Below are 23,999 nucleotides of genomic sequence, written 5' to 3'. Positions count from 1 at the left end.
ACTGTATTCCATGATAATTTGCTTTGTGTTCATTGAAATTCCTGCATTCTGATTAGCTGACTTGGTCACGTGTTATTGCATTCATTTCCCAATGTTATAGCATTCATTTCATTTACGCGGATTCATACGTTGCACATCGGTTTTTCTATTCATACCTCAATGGACCGAAACAAATACCCAGTCAATCCTTAAATGATTATCGAAGTTTGTATATAACATATATGAGGTATGGAATATATGTATATTTGTATTAAGTTTAGCGGCAAAGAGAAATTTAATTAATTCATTGGCACGCGCAGTTCATCCAGTTAAACACTGTATATTATGGGGCGGTCGGGTAGCCTAGTGGTTAAAGCGTTCGCTCGTCACGCTGAAGACCCGGGTTCGATTCCCGACATGGGTACAATGTGTGAAGCCCATTTCTGGTGTCCCCCGCCGTGATATTGCTGGAATATTGCTAAAAGCGGCGTAAAACCATACTCACTCATTGTATATTATGAGCCTAGGCCTTTTTACTCAATGAACTGTCTGACTGTCCGATGTTACTGACTAGCTGTGTCATGTTGAATGCTTACCCTTTTCGCTGACACTCAGGTGTTGACGTCTTCATATTTAAAAATCCTACAATGTTGGTGTTATATGTCCACTATTTCTACTGTTACAACATATATTCTCTTTCAGATTGTGTATATCATATATATAACGTTACCAAAAACATCAACTGAACTGTCAACTTACAAAGGGCCATGTGGCCTTAAATAATAATAAGTGCATTTATATTGCGCAGGAATCCATTCACCAAGTGGATGCTCATAGCGCTGCACTATTATTACCCCGGTCAATGGATCAGTTATCACTCGGTTTTCATTCTCAGCTCCCTGGGGATTATATAAGGATCTTGCAACAAAATTCGACAAATTACGTCATGGGGTATTGTGACGTGATTGTAAACTTGCAAGGCCCCGTTCCACAAGGCGATCGTACGGAAGCGCAACGACAGTCGTTGGTCTAAGTTAAAAGTATATGAGTTGCGATAACCTTAACGCTACGATAATTTTGTGGAACGGACGCCTGAATTCTAATGGTGGACCGTTGGATGGTATGTAAACTTGCAAGGCCCCGTTCCACAAGGCGATCGTACGGTAGCGCAACGACAGTCGTTGGTCTAAGTTAAAAGTATATGAGTTGCGATAACCTTAACGCTACGATAATTTTGTGGAACGGACGCCTGAATTCTAATGGTGGACCGTTGGATGGTATTAAATTCATACGTCATGACGTATTTGAAGTATTACTGTGTTAAACTCAGTTGGATTATGACGTGGATCGTGTAGGTGTCAGCCTATTCACACTCAACAGTATAATTCTAAAAACGTTATAAATGGCCAGTTATAAATAAAATACTAAACTCGCTCCCGTGTAAAACCAATTTAATGAAACTCGTGAATAGTTGTGGTATCTGACTCGCTTTCGCTCGTCAGATACCAGAACTTTTCACTCGTTTCATAAAATTGGTATTACACGGGAGCTCGTTTAGTATTCTATATGTATGTAACACAACTCTTTGCACACTAGATAGAGATCCGTGATCGCAGTTAGCTGAAATTACAGGGATTCAAATGGAATGTGTGCTTATATGACTGTTTGCACACTAGAGATCTCTGATCACAGTTAGCTGAAATTACAGCGACAACTGGAATGTGTACTTCATATGTTTTTGGAAAATGTGTTAATTATTCTTAATTAACGAAAGTTTAAATTTGAAAATGTCAGCATAAATCATACATGTGGGTTTCTGCATAATGAATGGTGATGCAATTGAGCTGTATTATTTAAATAATTAGATCATTGTTATAGCACAACCTGCAACTATGTAAATACACGTAAAAGTGACTCACAACATTATTTCCATATTCATAGGAAATGTATGTGACAAGCATTGAAGTCGCCGTACAATTACAGCGATATCAGGTGAGGTGAAATTGGGTTTAACGTCGCGTCCAAGATTATTGCACTTATATAGCGACGTGCATGCACGTGTATGTGTGTGTGTGGCTGCTTGTACTAGTCCGGACTGATGCCGATTTATAGTGCTAGCTCACTGAGATACGATGCCGCAGTTTAACATGAATACCCCACTCAGACACAGTATACTGACTCCGAGCCGACCAGTCCTTGTTTTAGCCCCATAATGCCGAGCGCCAGACAGGGTAACAACAAGTACAATCTTTTAACGTCTTTTTGTATGACGCGGCCCGGGATCGAACCCTGGACCTTCCGCTCTCCGGGCGGACGCTCTACCACAAGACCACAGAGGCGGTCTAGCGATATCAGGAGCATGTGTTCGTGAAACACTATCAAATAGTGATGATACCAGATGTTCGAGATAATGTGAGCGTATCCTGTCCCACCGGTGGTACCCGTTCCAAACACATGCAAAGTCAAGTCAACTGTTCACCTGAGCAGATACGGGAACATATGGTACACGTCCAAATGGTGAATGGTTTCCTGAATCATTTTGGTCCTACAATGTCCTCCTCGTGACTACCATAAATGCTTTGAAAGCCTTTTAAGACCTTGAATTGTGTCGCCCTGATCAAACAAATTGTATGACACACTTTGAAATCGCCGTAGAAGGAGCAAGCTCAATTGTACATGAGCAGTTGTGAAATGAAGACACCAAAGACTGGAGCTACCGGAATTTTGGTCGACATAATTGGTAAGTTGACTGTTTTATGGATAGTTATAATTATGCAACAAATGAGTCTGTTTCACTTGTAGTGCAGTGCAGGTGTATAAATCGTTGAAGGAATTGGCTATTTGACTACCCTGAAACGCTGTCAAATCATCGAGTATATCTGACGTTTTTTTTATTTTAAAGTATTCCTTAAATTATAATTTATTTTTCTTTAAACGGTGCAAACCTTTTTAGCTGATCTATATTCACAGGTAAATCGACCTATGACGTCTCCAGCTTATTGTTAATTCGCCATTTTCATTCAGGAATGTTGATATACTGGTATATATTTTAAATGATTTCCTATTGTACATTACATTTTTAAAAATAAAATGAGTTTTGTCTTTGATCTGTGTGTAATGTATGTGCTATGTACTGAAGCTATGGTTACCCTAATCGATTCTATACTTAATAAATACACGCCAACTGCTGAACGACATCGCATGGAATGAGTCTGTCTCATACAGTGTTTTATACTACCTACCATGCATGTCACATATATGGCTATCACCATCAGGTCAACATATGTAATGTGCTACTTTTGACAACCGGTTCATGATAAAATGAGTGTCACTTACAGGTCCCGCGGTATAGCTAGACTATGGCTGACAGCGACATGAAACAAGAAAGTATTAACATTTTGTACATTGACAATATAATATATAATTATATATAGTGCTGTGGTATCTATATTGTAATACCTGTGCATACATAGTAAATGTGCCCTGTCCTACCATGATAATCATGCACGAGGGTCATACAACAAAACGAAAGTGACTAGGTGTTTTCTGTTGATGAGGTGAAATTGGGTTTAACGTCGCGTCCAAGATTATTGCACTTATATAGCGACGTGCATGCACGTGTGTGTCTGTGGCTGCTTGTACTAGTCCGGACTGATGCCGATTTATAGTGCTAGCTCACTGAGATACAATGCCGCAGTTTAATATGAATACCCCACTCAGACACAGTATACTGACTCCGAGCCGACCAGTCCTTGTTTTAGCCCCTTAATGTCGAGCGCCAGACAGGGTAACAACAAGTACCATCTTTTAACGTCTTTTGGTATGACGCGGCCGGGGATCGAACCCCGCTCTACCACAAGACCACGGAGGCGGCACTTTCTGTTGATGAAAATGGCCAGCGTTATCTACCGCCCTGTCATCAAGTATATCCAACTTAGAGGGCTAACTCAAACAGTCATCCACGTGGACATGTTTCCCTTTCGTACTGTTAAGAAGTGGGCAGCAGAGTTCACAAGAGGATGAGAGAACCTCCCAATATAATTCTAGATTGAAGACCTTCAATTAGGAAAATGTTGACATTAATATAATTGTGTATTATGATATCATTATGGATGAACGACGCCTCACCATACGTCACATAACCAATACAGTGGGTGTCTATCAGGACCGATTTGAGAACATGCTGAAGAATGACCTTTGCAGCCATGACAAAAGTGTCTGCACTCAGTGTTCGATGGCTTCTGACTCCTGATCAGAAAGGTTCCAAATCTCTAGTGAGCTTTTCTTAACAAGCTCATTTTGCTGAACGACTTGTAACTATCAGCTGCAGGCTCAGTAACTGTAAAAGCAGTGGAAACATGACGTCTCCTCCACCAAAGAATGCAAAGCTTGTTCCACCAGCTGGCAATGTGAAGGCTTCGGTTTTCAGGCATTCAAAAGTAATCCTATTGATGGACTACCTTCAGAAAGTAAGGATAAGAATATATGGATGAACAACTTCTTAATTACAATTACAGCGTAGGTTCTAACACCGTTATCAGGCAAGTTATATACAGAGTATAATCCTGTTGTTTATATTACTGGCTTCATTCTTTGTTTATGTCACTGACTTCACCGATGATTGTCGTTACTGCCCTTGTGTGTAAATAACAGGCTTCTCCACTCCAGTATAAACATTGCCCGCTACCTGTATATATACTTGTCAACCATACTCTGTATAACACTTGCTTGATAACGGTGTTAGAACCTACACCGAAACGTCGCTCTTAATTGTAATAAAGAAGTTGTTCATCCATAAATTCTTATCCTTACTTAGTACTCCAACTTCTAAATGCCTATCAAAGAAGTAACGTTCAGAAAGGTCAGACCATGAATTACCAATAATATACTAATCTTACGCCTGCAATTGCGTGATACCATCAAGGTTAAACATCATGGACATTCACTAAATCCAACAGAACAGTACCTGTGCACATAACTGCATGGCTGCAATGCATTACAGTGGCTTTGAACCCATGGAACGGTCTCCGTTTTCACCAAAATTGGCACGCTCAGATTTCAACCTTTTCTCAATCTTGAAGAAGAAAGTGTCTATGCAAATGATGACGACGTCATTTCTGCTGTGGACGACGTTTCACAACACCATGGGGAAGCCTTATACAACCATTAGATCCAAGCACCCCAGCTTTGTTGTGAGAACGTCTAGATACCGTAGTGGGAAATGTGGATAAATACTTAGAAACCAACTCTATCAACGCCCAAAACTTTTCAGCCACCCGTCGGACTTTTCTATGAGGACACTAGTGACCCAGTTGTTTGAGGCGCCGAAAATTACTGTGCAGAGTTGCTGTCCCTAGGCGTGCAAAGCATTTCTGGTTCACATTGATGCTTCTATTTGTCAGCACCGTACCCATGCTTGTGGGTTTCATCTTAGTGGTAAACGTATAAGACCCGCATCGCCATGGGCACTCCTTCCACATCACCCTCATACATTTTAACTGGACATTCTATTCAAAGCGGCATTAAACCAGACTCACCCACCACCCACTTTTCTATGAAGTGGAGACGCGGAGGACGGACATAGGCAGCTATACACCCAAGTCACTCACTCACACTACGTGTAGTTAGAACGCAGCTCATGGTTACATATCTAGTTAATGCCTAAGACAGCCAACGGTAGATACTAAAACCACTCTACCACTCTGAAAGATTTTGAAATAAGTTTTACACCTCTCGTGGCAAAACCCAAGCAACTATCACAGCGTGTGCTGTACAGAACAACAGAAATGTGCTTTACAATTTCTAAACATATCAGGAATCGAACACTGGCCTTTAGCGTTACGAGCGGAGGCTCGAACCACTAGGCTACAACAAGGGCTGAAACTCTGGGAACTGTGCTGCATGCTGTAAAGTATATTATGTTACTTTGTCTCTGTTAAACTCTTCTTATGTTAAAGCTATATCTGTATTATATGTGCCTGTCCTACGTTTATATTCAAACTATGTGAGGGGGGGCACGGGTGGCCCAGTCGTCTAAGGCGCCGCGATTCGCTGTGCAGAGCTGCGTCCCTTAGGCACGTCAGAAACCTATGATTCTTGGTTTGAATCCCGGTTCGTCCCGATTATGTTTGTAGGTTTGTCAGCACCATACCCGTGCTCGTGGGTTTCACCAAAGTGGTAAACGTCTGAGACCTGCATCACTTCGGGCTTCCCTCATACATTAAGCTGACACGCCGTGATATAACTGGAATAATGTTAAAAGCGTCGTTACACCCAACTGTTACACCCGGTATCTTCTGTGCATGGTAATTTGCTTTCAGTATTCCCTACAGTAGTTTACATTTGCCAATGCTGTATGGACGTGATGAGTATGTCAAAACATAGTAACATTAGTAACAAGTTTGCTCAATATACTGAACAAAGGATCATGAATAACGTTTTTTGTTCAGCATACATGAACCGTTCAATGCAACGTGATTAACATAGTGATGAATAAATACCTGCCGGTAATCTCATGTGAGTTCAGAAACAAAACAATGGGAATATGGCTTCGCCTATTATTTGGCTATGAAATAATACTGTTAGGCTAACACCTAGCCTATGGGTGAGTGAGTTAGGTTTAGCGCCGCTTTTAACATTATTCCAGTTATATCGCGGCGTGTCAGCTTAATGTGGGAGGAAAGCCCGAAGTGATGTAGGTCTCAGACGTTTACCACTTCGGTGAAACCCACGAGCACGGGTATTGTGCTGACAAACCTAGAAACATAATCGGGGCGAACCGGGATTCGAACCCACAATCATAGACCTAGCCTATGACATGAACATATTTTTACAGATAAAACTAAATAATTGTTATAACATTTTATACAAAGGAGCCCAATTATTTTTATTTTATTTTCACGCACTGCGGTAATGTAGACTTGCCAGATATTATAGACTTGCATAGGCTGTATTGGATATATTTGTTTTAGGGCCTGTATGATAGACTATGATACTGTGGGAAATTAATTTATATACGTATTCATGAACTCGATAACACAACGAATTGTGTTTGCAAGCTGTTAGTTCAGATACCAATCTGTTGGTTAATATGCGCTTTGTCATATTCACGTTCTGTTGATGTAACGCCACAAAAGGCCGAGAATATATGTCATGGTAAAATATACACCCGGTATATACTGTCAATTTACAAAGCCGCTGATTTAACATTAGTCGTTGAACTAGACAGTGATGACATCGACATTATGTTTTCTTTTGTACAGTCATGGTGGAAATTCGGGACTGGTAAAAATATTATCAGCTACTCGTATCGAGTGATGGAATATATATACATTGGATTTACAAAATGATTTAATTTGAAATTATTGTCTGGGTGTATTTGGTCACTTTTATGATTACTCGTACGTCGTCACTTGCTGGTATAAGTTCATCAATACACTTAAGATCTCACACTTTAATGCGGTTCTGTAAACTGTGATCTACCGACCCCCTGCAAATGCCGGGGCCATCTAATTTTACTGACAGAGAGCTCCTTTTTTAAATATGTAAATCTCACTTCACCAACAGGCAATACATGTCGATTAAAGCAGCCGCTATAGATGGTTACCTTGGTGAAACCCAGGAAGAAGTGACAAATCAAGGATTATAATCAGATTGAATCAAGAAACTCGCGTCCATGACCTTGAGATTCCGGTCCCAGCTCACGGGCCGCGTCATGTGACCAAGATTTTGACAGAGATTGTTGGATCTTTCCATCCCGAGTACAAAGTTTGATATCTATCAAGTCCTTATTGCATTACTAATTGTTCACAAAATGACAATGGACAGGCGGCTTCTCGGAGTCGTGAGTCAGCGAACCTGCTTTATCGCCGTCAGAGCGTTAACTGCTGACAAACGCCGAGCTTTCAGCATTTCACTATCAGTCAATTGCAAGCCAGCGTGAGGCTGCCACGAGATGTTCACCTGTATTGTACTGTACGTTGTAAGCCTGTATTATATCAAGTAGCATACATCCAGCTTACGGTCAGGGACTTTTTTTGTGACAAGGTCGAACGCGGACCGCATGACTGCGTTCGATATTGAGAGATCTACCAGGCTTTTGGCGGGGCAGTGGAAATCGCGGAATGGCGAGGAGACACTCGGCATATAAGGGCATTTAGAATAATGTCCTCGTGACTAGGAATGGCAGGATTGGTGGGATTGACAGGAAATGCAGGTGAGAGCACTGTATCAACTAAAAATAACCTTGTTGTAGACAAATGTGGTGTTCAAAATGAATTACACTTTGTCCTTTAAAAACAGATTACAGAAGTCGGTTATTGATAATTCCTTAAATGAGCTTCGCATCTAAAATGGTAAATCCCTAATTGACATTTAATTATATTCATATGGCCAACGACTACCTGCAGTATAGCTGGTCGGGCTGGTATGAATATCCCGTCATTGTATGCAATTTAAGAATTATTAACAATTAATTCAATGTAAATAATTTTATTATGGTGTACTTCGTTGTTATGAAAATATTTATTCCACTTCCATTTTGTATAACTCAGTACGTACTAAAGAGAACGGCATCTGTTCCGTTTTCGCCTTGCTACACACGCTCATGATTAGTTATACATGAAATATCGGTAGGATATTTATACCGGCACGACCATTGTACAGCTGGTTTTCGACATATGGAGGTATTGCATGTCAGTTGTATATTATCATATATTCATATATAGTATCTCCGAATCATAAATGTCACTCATCGATTTATAGACTCTCAGGTCAAATACAGGTCATGCATACAGCTGTGGTATTATACTTCCATTGAACGTCGAAATAAATGTTCAACTCAAAATGCACCTTTTCATCACCAGTTGAGCTTGAGGTGTTTGATAGTGACTTGTATGTAGAATGTGAGCCTACTTGATACACAGTCTACAGATAAATCTTTCACAGCAGTCCTTTCCTCGTCTATCTGTTCAACAGCAAAGCAATAAACACCAAATGTTTCCACATGAAATTTAATTATATTTTTAATTAATATGTACATAACGAAACATGAAGGAGCTTAACCCTTGCAACCTCGCAATAAAGGTAGAATTGCTGATTGCGTCGACGATATAAAGTATTCAAAACACGTATATATTTGTTGTAATAAGCTTTACAGTTTAGGTTAAATGTTTACCTTACACTGAAGTATCATACTGGATAACGGACACCCTCATACTGATAGCGGGGGCACGGGTGGCTTAGTCGTCTGCCGCGTTTCGCTTTGCAGAGTTGCTTCCGTTGGATATACCAGAAACCTATGATTGTGGGTTCGAATCCCGGTTCACCCCAATTATGTTTCTAGGTTTGTCAGCACCATACCCGTGCTTGTGGGTTTCACCGAAGTGGTAAACGTCTGAGACCTGCATCACTTCGGGCTTTCCGCCCACATTAATTATATAAGCTGACACGCCGTGATATGACTGGAATACTGTTAAAAGCGGTGTTAACCCTAACTCAGCCACTCACTCATACTTATAGAAAGAGAGTCAGTTGTGTTAAACGCTGCTTAACAGTATTTAAGTTATGTAATGTCCTGTCAGCTTGATGTGGAAGGAAAGTGCCTCAATTCAAGTGATGGATGTCTTTACACTTCAGTGAAACCCAGCAACACTGAACACTACTTACCACGCCACACAACACTGAACACTACTTTCCACGCAACACAACACTGAACACTACTTTCCACGCCACACAACACTGAACACTACTTTCCACGTCACATATCACTGAACACTACTTTCCACGCCACACAACACTGAACACTACTTTCCACGCCAGATAACACTGAGCAATACTTTCCACGTCACACAACACTGAACACTACTTTCCACGTCACACAAGACTGAACACTACTTTCCACGCCAGATAACACTGAACACTACTTTCCACGTCACACAACACTGAACACTACTTTCCACGTCACACAACACTGAACACTACTTTCCGAGCCACACAACACTGAACACTACTTTCCACGTCACATAACACTGAACACTACTTTCCACGCCACACAACACTGAACACTACTTTCCACGTCACATAACACTGAACACTACTTCCCACGCCACACAACACTGAACACTACTTTCCACGCCAGATAACACTGAGCAATACTTTCCACGTCACACAACACTGAACACTACTTTCCACGTCACACAACACTACTTTCCACGTCACACAACACAGAACACTAGTTTCCGCGTCACATAACACAGAACACTACTTTCCACGCCACACAACACTGAACACTACTTTCCACGTCACATAATGATACACCTGGAAACATAATCAGGACGAATCCGAATTCGATTCCACGGCCACAGGTCTCCGGTATTGGTCTGTGAAACATGAACAGTGTACCAACGTCACGCTGAATCACTTTCATACAAACTTCTCCAGAAGATTGCTGAACCAAGCAGGCCTGACTAGCACCCACACCATCCAGATGCTGTCTCCACTTCGATGAGCAGGCCATGTAGCTCGCATGCCAGGCCACCGGCTGCCCAAAAGACAATTCTACGGAGATGAGTCATGGAGGTCGGAAGAAACGCCCCAAAGACACTCTCAAAACATCCATGAAAACGTTAGACATCAACCCTGAGACATGGGAACAAACTGCTATGGATCGAGCAAGATGGCGCTGCTCCAACCACAGAGGCGACCAGTCATGTGACGAAAGGAGGACAGCTGCAGAACAACAAAAGAGACAGGCAAAGAAAGCCCGCGTCAGCAATCAAGAGGACGCCCCCCACATTCCCTGTCCAAGAGGTCACCGCACATTCCGTGGACAGATCAATTTGATCAGCGGGCTGCGTAGTCCTGCACCATGACCGTGGAATATATTTATTTTATGAAAAAAAATGATCTAGAAATGTATACAAAAGCAAGTCTAGCCAGCCCAAGCTAGATCTGAAATCAGCATAGGGAATTTTATTTATATTTAGAGTCAAGTGGTTAAAGCGTTTTCCTACATGGGCACAATGTGTGAAGTCCATTTCTGGTGTCCGCCGCCGTGATATTGCTTGAATATTGCTAAAAGCGGCGTAGAACCACAAAAACTCTCTCTCACTCACTCACTCACTCATCCCCGGGACCATATCGACTTAGCTAAATGATATATTCCGAAGTCCTCAAAACCTCCTTCCACGTTGTCAATAAATGCAAGCACCAAACTCATTTTATGAAGCACTTAAATATGGCGATAATTTCAAGTGTTCGCGAAAAGGTGACCATATCCTGCCCCTGTTGGTCGACATGGCAGGCTCTAGTGGTGTAACGATACATCGAACTATCGATTGATTGCGATTGCTTGTTTCACGATAGTACACTATCGATTGCAACTTGAAACAATCGATACTATTGGCGATAGTTTGTCTAACTATCGATAGTTTCGATTGTTAATTTGTTTGGTACATTTACTTTCTTAAAAAACAATTAAAGACTTTGACAGTTTGTATAGTCAAATACTTCAATCACATTCATTCACATTGGTGCTAAAACACTGCAGTAACCTCAGACTTTACCAGTTACATGAAGTGAAATTTATTATTAACATGTTTTTGAATTCAACTATTGTCACGATATATTAGGTAATGTCATCTAGATGGTATTATGGTGGCAAGGGTGTCCCAGTCGTCTAAGGCGCCGCGATTCGCTGTGCAGAGTTGCGTCCCTTGGGCACGCCAGAAACCTATGACTGTGGGTTCGAATCCCGGTTCGTCCCGATTATGTTTGTAGGTTTGTCAGCACCATACCCGTGCTCCTTGGTTTCACCGAAGTGGTAAACGTCTGAGACCTGCATCACTTCGGGCTTTATCAAGCTGACACGCCGCGATATAACTTGAATACTGTTAAAGCTGCGTTAAACCCACATATGCATTAACGAGTCATTTATATTATAACTTAATGCATGATAGTTTTGAAATGCTTCACTTCGGCTCAGTTCACCAGTTTATACAGATGACAGAACACTGAATGTGAATGTTCTAAATGTTGTGTGTTGTGTATAGGCGGGATCGTTGTGCAACAGGACTCAGTTGCCGTAATCTGGAGATTGAAAGAGGCAGATACACTAACACGCCTGCCGACCAGAGAATATGTAAATTATGTAACCTAAATAAGATAGAAGATGAACAACTCTTCCTTTTGTACTATCCAAATTATCAGATTGAATGGCAGATACTTCTTCGAACACTAGACTTACAAAACTGCCAAAATGATAATAAAATCTAAGCAAATATCCTAAACCCCTGTCCTGAAATAGCAAAATTTGTTCCACAAATCATCTCCGACATGTCTATTAAAAGAACCTCTCTTATAGACAACATCTAGATATGACCTTATGATTATTATGTCTTATCAATTCAGTATCTGCATCATTAAAGTACACGCTGCCAGCCACCTCATGATATATGGAAATAATATGCAATATTTATATATGTAATCATGTATATTATGTATAGATACCTTTCATGTTGATAGTTATATTTATCATATAATGGGTAGGTTTCTCGGCAGGATAAAGCCAACGGATAAAAACGATATCCGTTGGGGTCATATGCGGATAGAGATGCAAATATCAAAGGTCAAGTAGGGACTACTTTTACTGTTTATTAACAAACATGGCGTCGCCCTCGTCATTCGGCGATCGATTCAGAATTAACCATCGGGAATCTGGATAAACTACAGGGATAATTGCTATCATTATCAAAAGAACAGTCTAATACACTGAAAATCAGTGTCTAACTGTGACGTAACTAAGGCATTTTATAAGTTTTGGCAAGTTTGGAGATATATATTTCGAAACAATTTTGCGAGGGCACGAGGCCTAGCCAAGCGGGATCAGTAGCCATATGCATATCTGTGCTTGTAGACCTCTGCGGCTTGAAACCTTCTTCACAAATTAAAATAGTTGGATTTGGCCGAAATATGTTTGAATTATTACCTTGTTCCGTTTTGTCCCTGTGTGTACATCTGACTACACTTCTTACGTTATGACAGGACAGACCCACTGTCAACAAAGGTCTGACCGTGGCCGTGACGTTTCATAGACTAGGGTTAGATTAGCTTCCCTTTGACAAAGGGCAGTTACTCTAGCGGACAGTCCGATGGATTGCCGCGAAAGGCAATTAAAAACAATTGTTGTTTTGCGTACATGTTGCTTCGCCACTGTATAAGAAACAGATTTCAGCTGGAACTATATTGGCTACTGTCACTGTCCGACTGACACATCACTTACCCTGTGACGTAATAAATATTAATGAGCGCATTCCAGGAAAACTCGCAATGTTTCGGTAATGTTTGTGAGAGAGGGAAAGCGATTTTGAAGCACAGAATTAAAAAATGACATTATATGATAAAGAGGTTATCACGCTTGTGTGTTTGGGGATGGTAAATATCCTGTATTAGGAATAAACACTATGTATTTAGCTCGCTAAGGCTCGCTAAATACAATGTTTATTCCTAATGCAGGATATTTACCATCCCCAAACACACTCGCGCGATAACCTCTATTTATTCCCATGTGAAGATAGTTTGTACCCTGCCCAACGAGGGTGTTCTGTACGATAAAAAAAATTCTTGATTCTTGGTCAGAATTTGAGAACACTCAATGTATTTTAATGTAACGAATCAGAAGAATGTATAATGCCACTAAATATGGCTGTGTTCTGCAGGTTGTGTTTTGTTTTGTGCATAGGCGAGATCGTTGTTCAAAAGGACATGCCACCCTATGTGTAACACAATATCCGCTGTACCGGTTGACTGGCTCATACCAAAAGATGACACGTGTTGTTACCCTGCGCTCGCCATTTAGGGGATAAAACTGGACTGGTCGGCTCGGAGTCAGTATACTGTGGCTGAGTGGGGTATTCATGTTACACTGCGGCATGGTATCTCAGTGGGCTAGCACCATAAAATCGGCATCAATCCGGACTAGTAAACGTGCACGTGCATGAACGTCGCTACATAAATACAATAATCTTAAACCCGACGTTAAACCCAATTTCGCCCCGCCTCACTGGCTAGTTAATTGGTCAGCATTTCGCAAAAGTTAAATTCCCAATAATAGCGGAACCGATGGAGGAACTTTGGGAAAATGTTATTTCTGTTTACTGTAAACTTATTCTGGGATCTTATTCCTGTACAATCGATCCCTGAGGATGACATTCTAGTGGGACTGCCTCCGTGGTCTGGTGGTAGAGCGTCCGCCCGGAGAGCGGAAGGTCCGGAGTTCGATCCCCGGCCGCGTCATACCAAAAGACGTTTAAATATGGTACTTGTTGTTACCCTGTCTGGCGCTCGGCATTAAGGGGCTAAAACAAGGACTGGTCGGCTCGGAGTCAGTATACTGTGTCTGAGTGGGGTATTCATGTTAAACTGCGGCATGGTATCTCAGTGAGCTAGCACTATAAATCGGCATCAGTCCGGACTAGTACAAGCAGCCACACAAACACACACACGTGCATGCACGTCGCATATAAGGGCAATAATCTTGGATGCGACGTTAAACCCAATTTCATCTCACCTCACCTCATTCTAGTGTATGCATTGTTTCTATTTACAGGCTACGACTCCCGGGTTCGGTGAACGATGGCACGCAGGAAGGACGTCGACCATGGGTACGCCTGGGTGGCGTTAGGAGCAGCGCTCAGCATTCAACTTTTAGTGGCGCTTGTTGTATTTTCATCAGGAGTCATTAACGTGGCTATCATGCAGGAGGTCGAAAACGACATCACCAAAGCATCATGGATTGGTTCAACTCTAAGTGGCACATTCACGCTTTTAGGTAGGACTTTCACTTGGTTCAGATTTGATCTATTGATGTATCAACCATTTACTAATTAATAAAAGCGATAAAACCATTTCTAAAACCATAAGACAATAACAGTATATGAACTCATTGTAAGATTCCGACTATATCAGGGGCATGTGTTTATAAATCACGGTCAAATAGTGATGAAACCAGGTGTTCGCGAAAAGGTGAGCGTATCCTACCCCATCGTAGGTACCCGTCACAAATGCATGCAAAGGAAAGACAATTGTTCGCCAGTGAAAACAAGGGAACATATGGCACAAGTCAAAATAATGAATTGCATTGGACACGTGAGCCCAAAAGGTTGATGTGCAATGTATCGTGAAATATATTAAATTATGACGGAGCCAAACGTGAATGTGCACACATTTACATGATTACGTCAATATTTGCGTCTTTTCGGTAGTTAACTTTTCACAAAATCTGTCGCGGACGTTATTTTCTTCCATGCAAATTAATATATTCTATCTGGGCAACCAATTGCTAAGGGTCGAGTTCAGGTTCATTTCCTTAAGTTAGTTATGGCCACACGTTGATGTTTGTTTGTTTGTTTGTTTGTTTAACGCCGCACTCAGCAATATTCCAGCTATATGACGGCGGTCTGTAAATGATCGAGTCTGGACCAGACAGTTCAGTGATTGACATCATGAGCATCGACCCACGCAATTGGGATAGGATGACATGCATCACCCAAGTCAGCGAACCTGACCACCCGATCCCGTTGGTCGCCTCTTACAAGCATAGTCGGCTTTTACGGCAAGCATTGGTTGCTGAAGACCTATCCTACCCCGGATCCTATCGGGTCCACACGTGGATGTGAATTCGCATTCACTTACATGCAAATAGTACGCCTTTTCTTGTTTTTTGTGTGTTTATGAACTGTTTTCTCTCGGGAATTGACTTAGTATATATAGGACAATAGATATTCGCAACAAAATCGCTCAGACAACCAACTGTCACTATTTCGGCTTCATGAAAAATGTTTCACCATTCACACATGTTCTTCATGCAGGTCCAGTGTCTGGTGTCGTTCAACATCGTGTTGGTTCCAAACTGACTGCATTTGCTGGTGCAACTCTGGTATTACTAGGCATGACACTTGCTTCGTTTTGTTGGACATTAACTGGACTGTTGGTTACTTATGGATTTATTTCAGGTAAGCGTCAGCGTTTTAATATTCCTTTCAAATTATATACATATCGCCACCTCATTTGAATCGAACTCTTGGTATCGTAAGAAAGTATTATCGCTCTTAGAGACGATATGAAATATGAGAATTTCATTGTTAATTATAACATGATATTAAATTGAACAATTAAAATCGAGTTTTACTATTCGTGTCTCTTGTGTCTACAAATCAAGAGGGCTGTGGGCACGGGTGGCCCAGTCGTCTTAGGCGCCGCAATTCGCTGAGCACGCCAGAAACCTATGATTGTGGGTTGGAATCCCGGTTCACCCCAATTATGTTTCTAGGTTTCTCAGCACCATATCCGTGCTCGTGGGTTTCACCGAGGTGGTAAACGTCTGGGACCTGCATCACTTCGGGCTTTCCCCCCACATTAAGCTGACACGCTGTGATATAACTGGATTACTGTTAAAAGCGGCGTTAAACCCAACTCAGTCACTCACTACAAATCAAGAACCTGAATGTGTCCTTTGGCAATATGATACTGTCCATACTGACATGTTCATGAATGTCTCTGATTGTGAACAGTACCATTTTGTAGAATGCTTCAGTGGCATGTAAATAATCAAATCTTGACCAGACAATCCAGTGAGTATTATTATGAACAAAGCTCCTCGCCGTCGGGCTACGATTGCTGTGCAGTCAACCAAGTCACCGAACCTGACATGCAGACCGACCATATGTCGCCTCTTATGTCGCTGAGGATGCAATTGTAACTCGGTACCCCAAGGGGAATGCATCGTGAGATATCAGTAATAATGACCGCCTGTGTCATGTTGTCATCCTGATCATAATCATATGTCACAATGACACGTGATCAAGACTATCCTCAAGTCTGACCAAAGTACGCCATCCATTATCGCCTCATTTCATACAACTCCAGGTTGGAATTTTTTCCCAGCAACCTGTCCTAACCGTAAGAGGAGACGGGATCGGGTGGTCAGGCTCGCTGACTTAGTTGATTACCTGTCATCGTGACCCGTGAAGATCCGGGGTAGAATAGGTCTTCAGCAACCCATGCTTGCCGTAAAAGGCGACTATGCTTATCGTAAGAGGCGACAAACGCGATCGGGTGGTCAGGTTCGCTGACCTTGTTGATGCATGTCATCGATCCAAATTGCGTGGATCGATGCTCATGATATTAATTTCTGGAATGTTTGGTCCAGACTCGATTATTTACAGACCGCCGTCATATAGCTGGAATATTGCTGAGTGCGGCGTTAACCAACAAACCAACCAACCAACCATCCTATGTCACAACAGGATCACCGATCACGTTTCGTCTGTCACATATACAAGCTTTCCCCAATGAAGCTATTAACGGCACCCTGGTGCTTTTCATGTATACTAGCATGGTCCCTAGTATGGTGACCACCCTTCAGTGCCTGACGATCTCTAACCCATTTTCATATTGTGTTGTTAACTAATACTTTCTGCTTTTAAGTAATCTGAACTAGTTTTAAATCGAATCTGTGATATTCTAGTTATTGTTCTGTACATCGTTGACAACTTTTAGTTAGTCTAAATATATGTATTATAAATGTACAACTTCTCGTCACGATATGGCTGAAATACTGCCGTTGTGACGTTAAATATTAACTCACTCAGTCATAATACTAGGTTTTCGTGCAAGAAGTATGGAATGTCTTGATTGTTGTCAATATTATCTCTCCCGTTGGATGCAAGTGGAGAACACGTTGACGTCACCCAAAATATGTTGTGAGATTTGACTAAGATATGCATGGGATGATTACATGTGATCTTGCTGATTCTGTTTCAACCTTAACCTGACGGCGTGCACCGTTGCTCGTGTTATCAACCACATGTCTAAACAGCGTAAGGTTGATTAATTCTATCCATGGCTAGAATATTGTACTGTAACGTTAATTCGTTACTTACTGTTTGGTCTTGTGCCTTTGATTTTAGGCTTGGGACTATCACTGTGTGGAAACGTGGTGGGCGTGGTCCCAGGGCACTACTTCGAGAAGAGGAGGTCAGCTGCCTACGGCGTGTGCATGGCAGGTGGCGCTCTGGGTCTCTTTATAGCTGGCCCACTTACACGATACCTTCTCGACCATTATGACCTGCATGGAACTTTGTTGATAATCGGGGCCATTTCATTCCATATTTGTATTGCAGCATCTTTACTGCGAAAACCAACCCCAACCTCCAACACATCTTTCACAGTCGAAAGCAACAACGAAGAGGATGCATCAGCGGAAGAAGGATCCATTGAAGTTTCAGGGGTTGACAGTCAACCATTTCAGAGCAGTGATGCTACTGAAGCTGGTGTAAACCATATTACAAATACCCAAACAGAGGAAACAGCCATTCCATTCCTCGTAGAAGACATCACACCTCCATGTACACCAGAAAGTGAGGAATCCCAATGCCAGTGTTGTAATACACGACTTTTGTTCGGCGTTATACAGATAGTCACTCAAAAAGCTTTCCTTATGTATAACTTTGCAATCTTATTCTGGTCGTTAGGTGATGCCGCGTGTGTATTACATCTTCCGAACTATACGGAAGTTAAAGGCAGTACACCAAGACAGGCAGCAAGTCTGTTAAGTGCAATGGGTGCTGGTGGCGTGTTCACGAGGGTAGTCATCGGACTCATGGCTTCCGACTCCAGCACAGAATACACTGTGCTCCAGCTCGGAATTGTGGGTATTACGGGACTCATTACGATCCTGTTTCCTCTATATTCCAGTACATATCACTGGCAAATCGTGTTTGGATTCTTATATGGCTTGTACAGCCACGGAACAAATTCATTAATAGGTCCATTAACGATACAGCTGACCAGTTTGTCAAATGTTGCCATTGGTTTTGGTATAGTGTATTTCTCCTGTGGAATTGGATATCTCTTGGGACCAGTCATTGCAAGTAAGTTTGAAAGACCATTTGACATTTTTTGAAAAGAATGAATTTAGCTCCGTTTCAAGCATAACATTGGGTATTTCGTGTCCTTTGTATTTTTATATGTTGATCATAACACGACACAGAGATTCCATGTCAGAATGTTCGTTGGTGCCTGATGTTTGAAGAACCGTTTTAACCTGGGATCAGGGAGTAGCAGGGGACAGTTCGTGCTGTTCACAACTGGTTGACCCCCAATGATATACGAGCAGTGATATACGTTGAATACTAGTTTTCCTGAATGTGGTGTGAAAAAGAACAAAACCTTAACGTGCATTGGCATGTTTATCTCGTGTCGAATGAGTCTGTCACCAACAATAAACTGCAGGGCAAACGAAAGTATACGTCTATGTTTGATGGTGGCTAACAATGACAATGTTTAGTGATGTATTTGACATGGGTGCTATAGTTATGTTGTTGGCTCTAGGTTTGCAGTGGGAACTGTTTTCCGTCCAGTAACAGTTTGATAACGTTGATAATATGTTTAATCAAATCCAAATTGCAAGTGTATTTTACATAATATATGCTTCGATTAATGTATGTTTCATTGTGTTTATATATTATTTCAGGTTTTATATATGACGTTACGAAGGAATATGATTATACGTTCATCTTCGCGGGTAAGATTTCCAATTAAATATACATATATATACAAATCGATTCTATTTATGTGTGGGTTATTGGCACGAGAAAGCTTATATTCTTTCCCGGTTTAAAATTTCAGTTATGTCAATTACCATTTATGGGAAATACGGAATCTGTGAATCAGAAATAGAAAAGGTTCACGCATGACCTTTCCCTGGGACTTTACCATCTGCCAATGGGAGGCACGTGACGCTGTGCATAAGTGAGTCCCTTTGGCTTGTCAGAAATCATGCGCTATAACCATCTGCAAATGATACCTCACAGTAGTTACAAGCTGGAGAAGTGCGTCAGTACCTTCACATAACACGCAATATTGTCAGGGACAAATACTCCGTGCACGTGTCAGGGATCAATACGGATTGGTATCATATCGCCTGCACTCCTACACTTTGCTTACAGTTTTATATCAAGTTATGGTCTGATAGTCACGAGTTATGGTCTGATAGCCACAAGTTATGGCCTGATAGTCACAAGTTATTATCTACCCTTTTTGAAGAATGCACTGGATCATTTTGTATTCAGCAAGAAGACTGCTCGCTGTAAAGGTTGACTAGTCTGGCATATGTAGGTCCGGATTCAATAGGCAGCAGGATACATCTGGTCATGCGTTAAGCAGTGGATCACATAAACCTGAAGCTATAAACTTTGGCATGTGTAGAAGGTACCACCCATGCAGATAGTGTCAGAGGCAAAGAGAATGTCCAGCATCTCTGTTGTGGTAAACATGAGTGTCGACACATAGGAACTGACGTCTGTCTTGGGTCTCCTCCCAGGAATCTTCCAAACTGAAATCTGAGAGGGTCTTTGGTAATGGAGGTAGAACCTTTCTGAGATGTCGGTAAAGTCCTGACTTCATGCTAACAAAGGGAGCGACGGTGGCAGCTGAAGGAGCATCGAGTGTTGATACTTCGTCCTGATAGATTTGAATGGGTGTTATGTCTTCCTTCACACGTTGCCTATGTCTGCTGATGAGTCGCAGCTGTTCTTCACGCTCAACCGATGGGTGACTGATCGGAAACTGGGGAGACATGTTCCCCAATGGTATTTAGTCGACCTTTGCATCCACCAAGGACACACTTCCAATGGACAGCCAGTTGACGCAGGACGTCAAAGCCGTCACGAAGGACCTGTTGACCACCACGCTGTGATGTTATGTATCCAACGCGCTGAAGGTTCGCCATAGTGAAATGAAATAAATGCAGATGGGCCCTTATTTTATACCCATCTTTTTGAGAACATTAATTGAGAATTAAACGAATTACATGAAAACAACATCTTTTTCTGTAGATACGCATCAAATGGTGTTTTAATAATACGCTACTCAGTTGTTAATCTTAAGAAAAGCTGTTCACCCGACTGTCCTTATCAACCATAATACAGTCATTGACTGTGTGTTCATAGGCAGATCATTAATCTTTTGTGCAGTGAGATGTAAACTCAGTGCAACGTGTTTAAGGACCAATACTCCGTGCAAGTGTCAGGGATCAATACTCCGTGCAAGTGTCATGGATCAATACTCCGTGTAAGTGTCAAGAACAAATACTCAGTGCAACGTGTTTAAGGACCAATACTCCGTGCAAGTGTCAGGGATCAATACTCCGTGCAAGTGTCAGGGATCAATACTCCGTGCAAGTGTCAAGAACAAATACTCCGTGAAACGTGTTAAGGACCAATACTCCGTGCAAGTGTCAGGGATCAATACTCCGTGCAAGTGTCATGGATCAATACTCCGTGCAAGTGTCAAGAACAAATACTCAGTGCAACGTGTTTAAGGAGCAATACTCCGTGCAAGTGTCAGGGATCAATACTCCGTGCAAGTGTCATGGATCAATACTACGTGCAAGTGTCAAGAACAAAAACTCAGTGCAACGTGTTTAAGGAGCAATACTCCGTGCAAGTGTCAGGGACCAATACTCCGTGCAAGTGTCAGGAACAAATACTCCGTGCAAGTGTCAGGGATCAATACTCCGTGCAAGTGTCAGGGACCAATACTCCGTGCAAGTGTCAAGAACAAATACTCCGTGCAAGTGTCAAGGATCAATACTCCGTGCAAGTGTCAGGGATCAATACTCCGTGCAAGTGTCATGGATCAATACTCCGTGTAAGTGTCAGGAACAAATACTCCGTGCAAGTGTCAGGGATCAATACTCCGTGCAAGTGTCAGGGACCAATACTCCGTGCAAGTGTCAAGAACAAATACTCCGTGCAAGTGTCAAGGAGCAATACTCCGTGCAAGTGTCAGGGATCAATACTCCGTGCAAGTGTCATGGATCAATACTCCGTGCAAGTGTCAAGAACAAAAACTCAGTGCAACGTGTTTAAGGAGCAATACTCCGTGCAAGTGTCAGGGACCAATACTCCGTGCAAGTGTCAGGAACAAATACTCCGTGCAAGTGTCAGGGATCAATACTCCGTGCAAGTGTCAGGGATCGATACTCCGTGCAAGTGACAAGGACCAATACTCCGTGCAAGTGTCAGGGACCAATACTCCGTGCAAGTGACAGGGACCAATATTCTATGCAAGTGTTAAAGATAAAAAAATCTTTGCAAGTGTTAGGGAACAATACTCTGTGCAAAGTGTCAGGGACCAATACAATGTGCAAATGTCAGGGACCAATACTCCGTGCAAGTGTTAAGGATAGAAAACCTTTGCAAGTGTTAGGGAACAATACTCCGTGCAAGGGATCGATACGTGGAAGACACTTTTCTTCGGATCTGTCTTATATTTGGGCGAAGGGAAATGCAACTAGTAATTAATGCGAATATTCGTCATCCTACACTGATGCAAATGCGAATATGAAGTACTTATTCTTGCCATGTTACACAATCTACAATTACCAGTATTGTTGCATTAGCTTATAACATACCATATAGTAATACTTATCTAATTTTTCAGGTATATGTTTCATGTCCAGTTCCATGTCGGCAGCAGGAATAAGTCTATTCCGAAAGAGGTGATTCGAACGACAACATTACACCGTTGGATACAGCTTTGTGAATGAAGACCTCATTTACATTATCTAACAGTACTGCCACATGCCGTCGAAGTTACACACTTCGATTACACATGTTTTATGTTGCTACCAGTAGGGCGCAGGCCTACACTATCTCGGGTTCTTACACAAATGCTTTTAGAGATATGTATACAACTATTGATGCCAATGCCTTATATACATATATATAAACGTCGTTAAACTAGCATAAGAAATATAATTTATTATAGATTACTTATGTAAAATGTCATTGTAATCTGGCCGCGTCTACGCTCAACTGCCCCTGTATTTATCTCAGTGGGCGACGTGTAAATGCGTACGTCCATCCACTGTTACACAAGTACGTTGCAACAGTGGTGAGCTGTATTGGAAATGATATGGCTGATGTGCTGTCAAAATGTCATTTTATCAAAGCGACGTTTCGGTACAGTGCATCTTTATTAAACAAGTGATCTTAAAGTGGCATTGAGAAGCTGCAGAATCTAGTAACACAATGTTTCTTAATATCTAGTGGTGTACGCCAGGGATGTATATTAAGTCCAGTTTTGTTTATTTTCTTCATGAATGAGCTCGTCATGATGGTGTGTTTGTCACACAAGATATTATAGATTTAATGTCACTTCTATTTGCTGATGCTATTATAATGGGTTTTTTTATAATATGTTAAGGTCTACAGAAACAATTGAATGCCTGACATTCTTTTTGCAACAGATAGGGAACGGAAGTTAATTTGTCAAACAAATGTAATTGTTTTAAGAAATGGAGGTATCGTTGCCAAAAATGAAAAAAATGGGCATATAGTAATATCGCCTTAAACATTGTTACTGATGATAAATATTTAGGCTTTACGTTACCGTCTAAACTATTATGTGCAAACAAGTAGTGACTCAAGCATCAAAATCATTTATACCTATCTAGATTTTTTTCAAGCAAAATAGATGTATCCTTTTCTACAATTTGTGCTATATTTGAGGGCAAAATATCTTGTTAAACGAAGCAGAAATATGGGGCACAATGTATAATAGCGATTTTGAAAAATTACATTCTTCTTACTTCAAACGCTTTTTAATGGTTGGAGAATATGCTTCCTATACAGGTATTTTAGGTGAGGATGTGATCGCATAGATATCCTTGCCAATGTTATAAAACTACTGGAAGTATGTTAGTATGTTAGTATGTGATAAGTATGAACATCTTAGGGAAAAGTTTATTCCAAAGTTTAACAATATGCATAACATCAAGATGTTACGTAATGGCCAGCCTTATTAATTCTTACAAATTCTGCTATTGTAAGTTCACTAGCCATATTGTTGAAACATATATTCTCTGTCAGAAAGTCGGGCTTTCCTCCCACATTAAGCGAGCACGTCGTGATATAACTGGAATACTGTCAAAAGCGGCGATAAACTCAACTCCCTCA

At 41.4% G+C, this 23,999-nt stretch overlaps 1 protein-coding gene across 1 annotated transcript; it reads left to right on the top strand.

Annotated features, from left to right (window-relative positions):
* The first annotated feature begins 17,842 nt into the window (after positions 1 to 17,842).
* LOC124130954 (monocarboxylate transporter 12-like) lies at positions 17,843 to 23,248 on the top strand. The gene is made up of 4 exons (XM_048390385.1): positions 17,843 to 17,855; positions 17,946 to 18,908; positions 19,511 to 19,561; positions 22,483 to 23,248. Exons 1-4 carry the CDS (start codon positions 17,843 to 17,845, stop codon positions 22,542 to 22,544), a joined length of 1,089 nt encoding a protein of 362 aa, XP_048246342.1. The 3' UTR covers positions 22,545 to 23,248.
* Positions 23,249 to 23,999: the final 751 nt, after the last annotated feature.

The sequence above is a fragment of the Haliotis rufescens genome, unplaced genomic scaffold, assembly GCF_023055435.1.
Source record: "Haliotis rufescens isolate VD_foot unplaced genomic scaffold, xgHalRufe1.0.p SCAF_9, whole genome shotgun sequence".
Classification (NCBI taxonomy): domain Eukaryota; kingdom Metazoa; phylum Mollusca; class Gastropoda; order Lepetellida; family Haliotidae; genus Haliotis; species Haliotis rufescens.
Note: the sequence above shows the minus strand (reverse complement) of the source record. Positions and strands in the feature narration are given on the sequence as shown.

Excerpts from the sequence above, each read along its gene's own strand:
- LOC124130954 (XM_048390385.1), top strand. Across the intron at positions 18,909-19,510 it reads CTTGGGACCAGTCATTGCAA|GTTTTATATATGACGTTACG; the intron begins GTAAGTTTGAAA and ends ATATTATTTCAG. Across the intron at positions 19,562-22,482 it reads TTATACGTTCATCTTCGCGG|GTATATGTTTCATGTCCAGT; the intron begins GTAAGATTTCCA and ends CTAATTTTTCAG.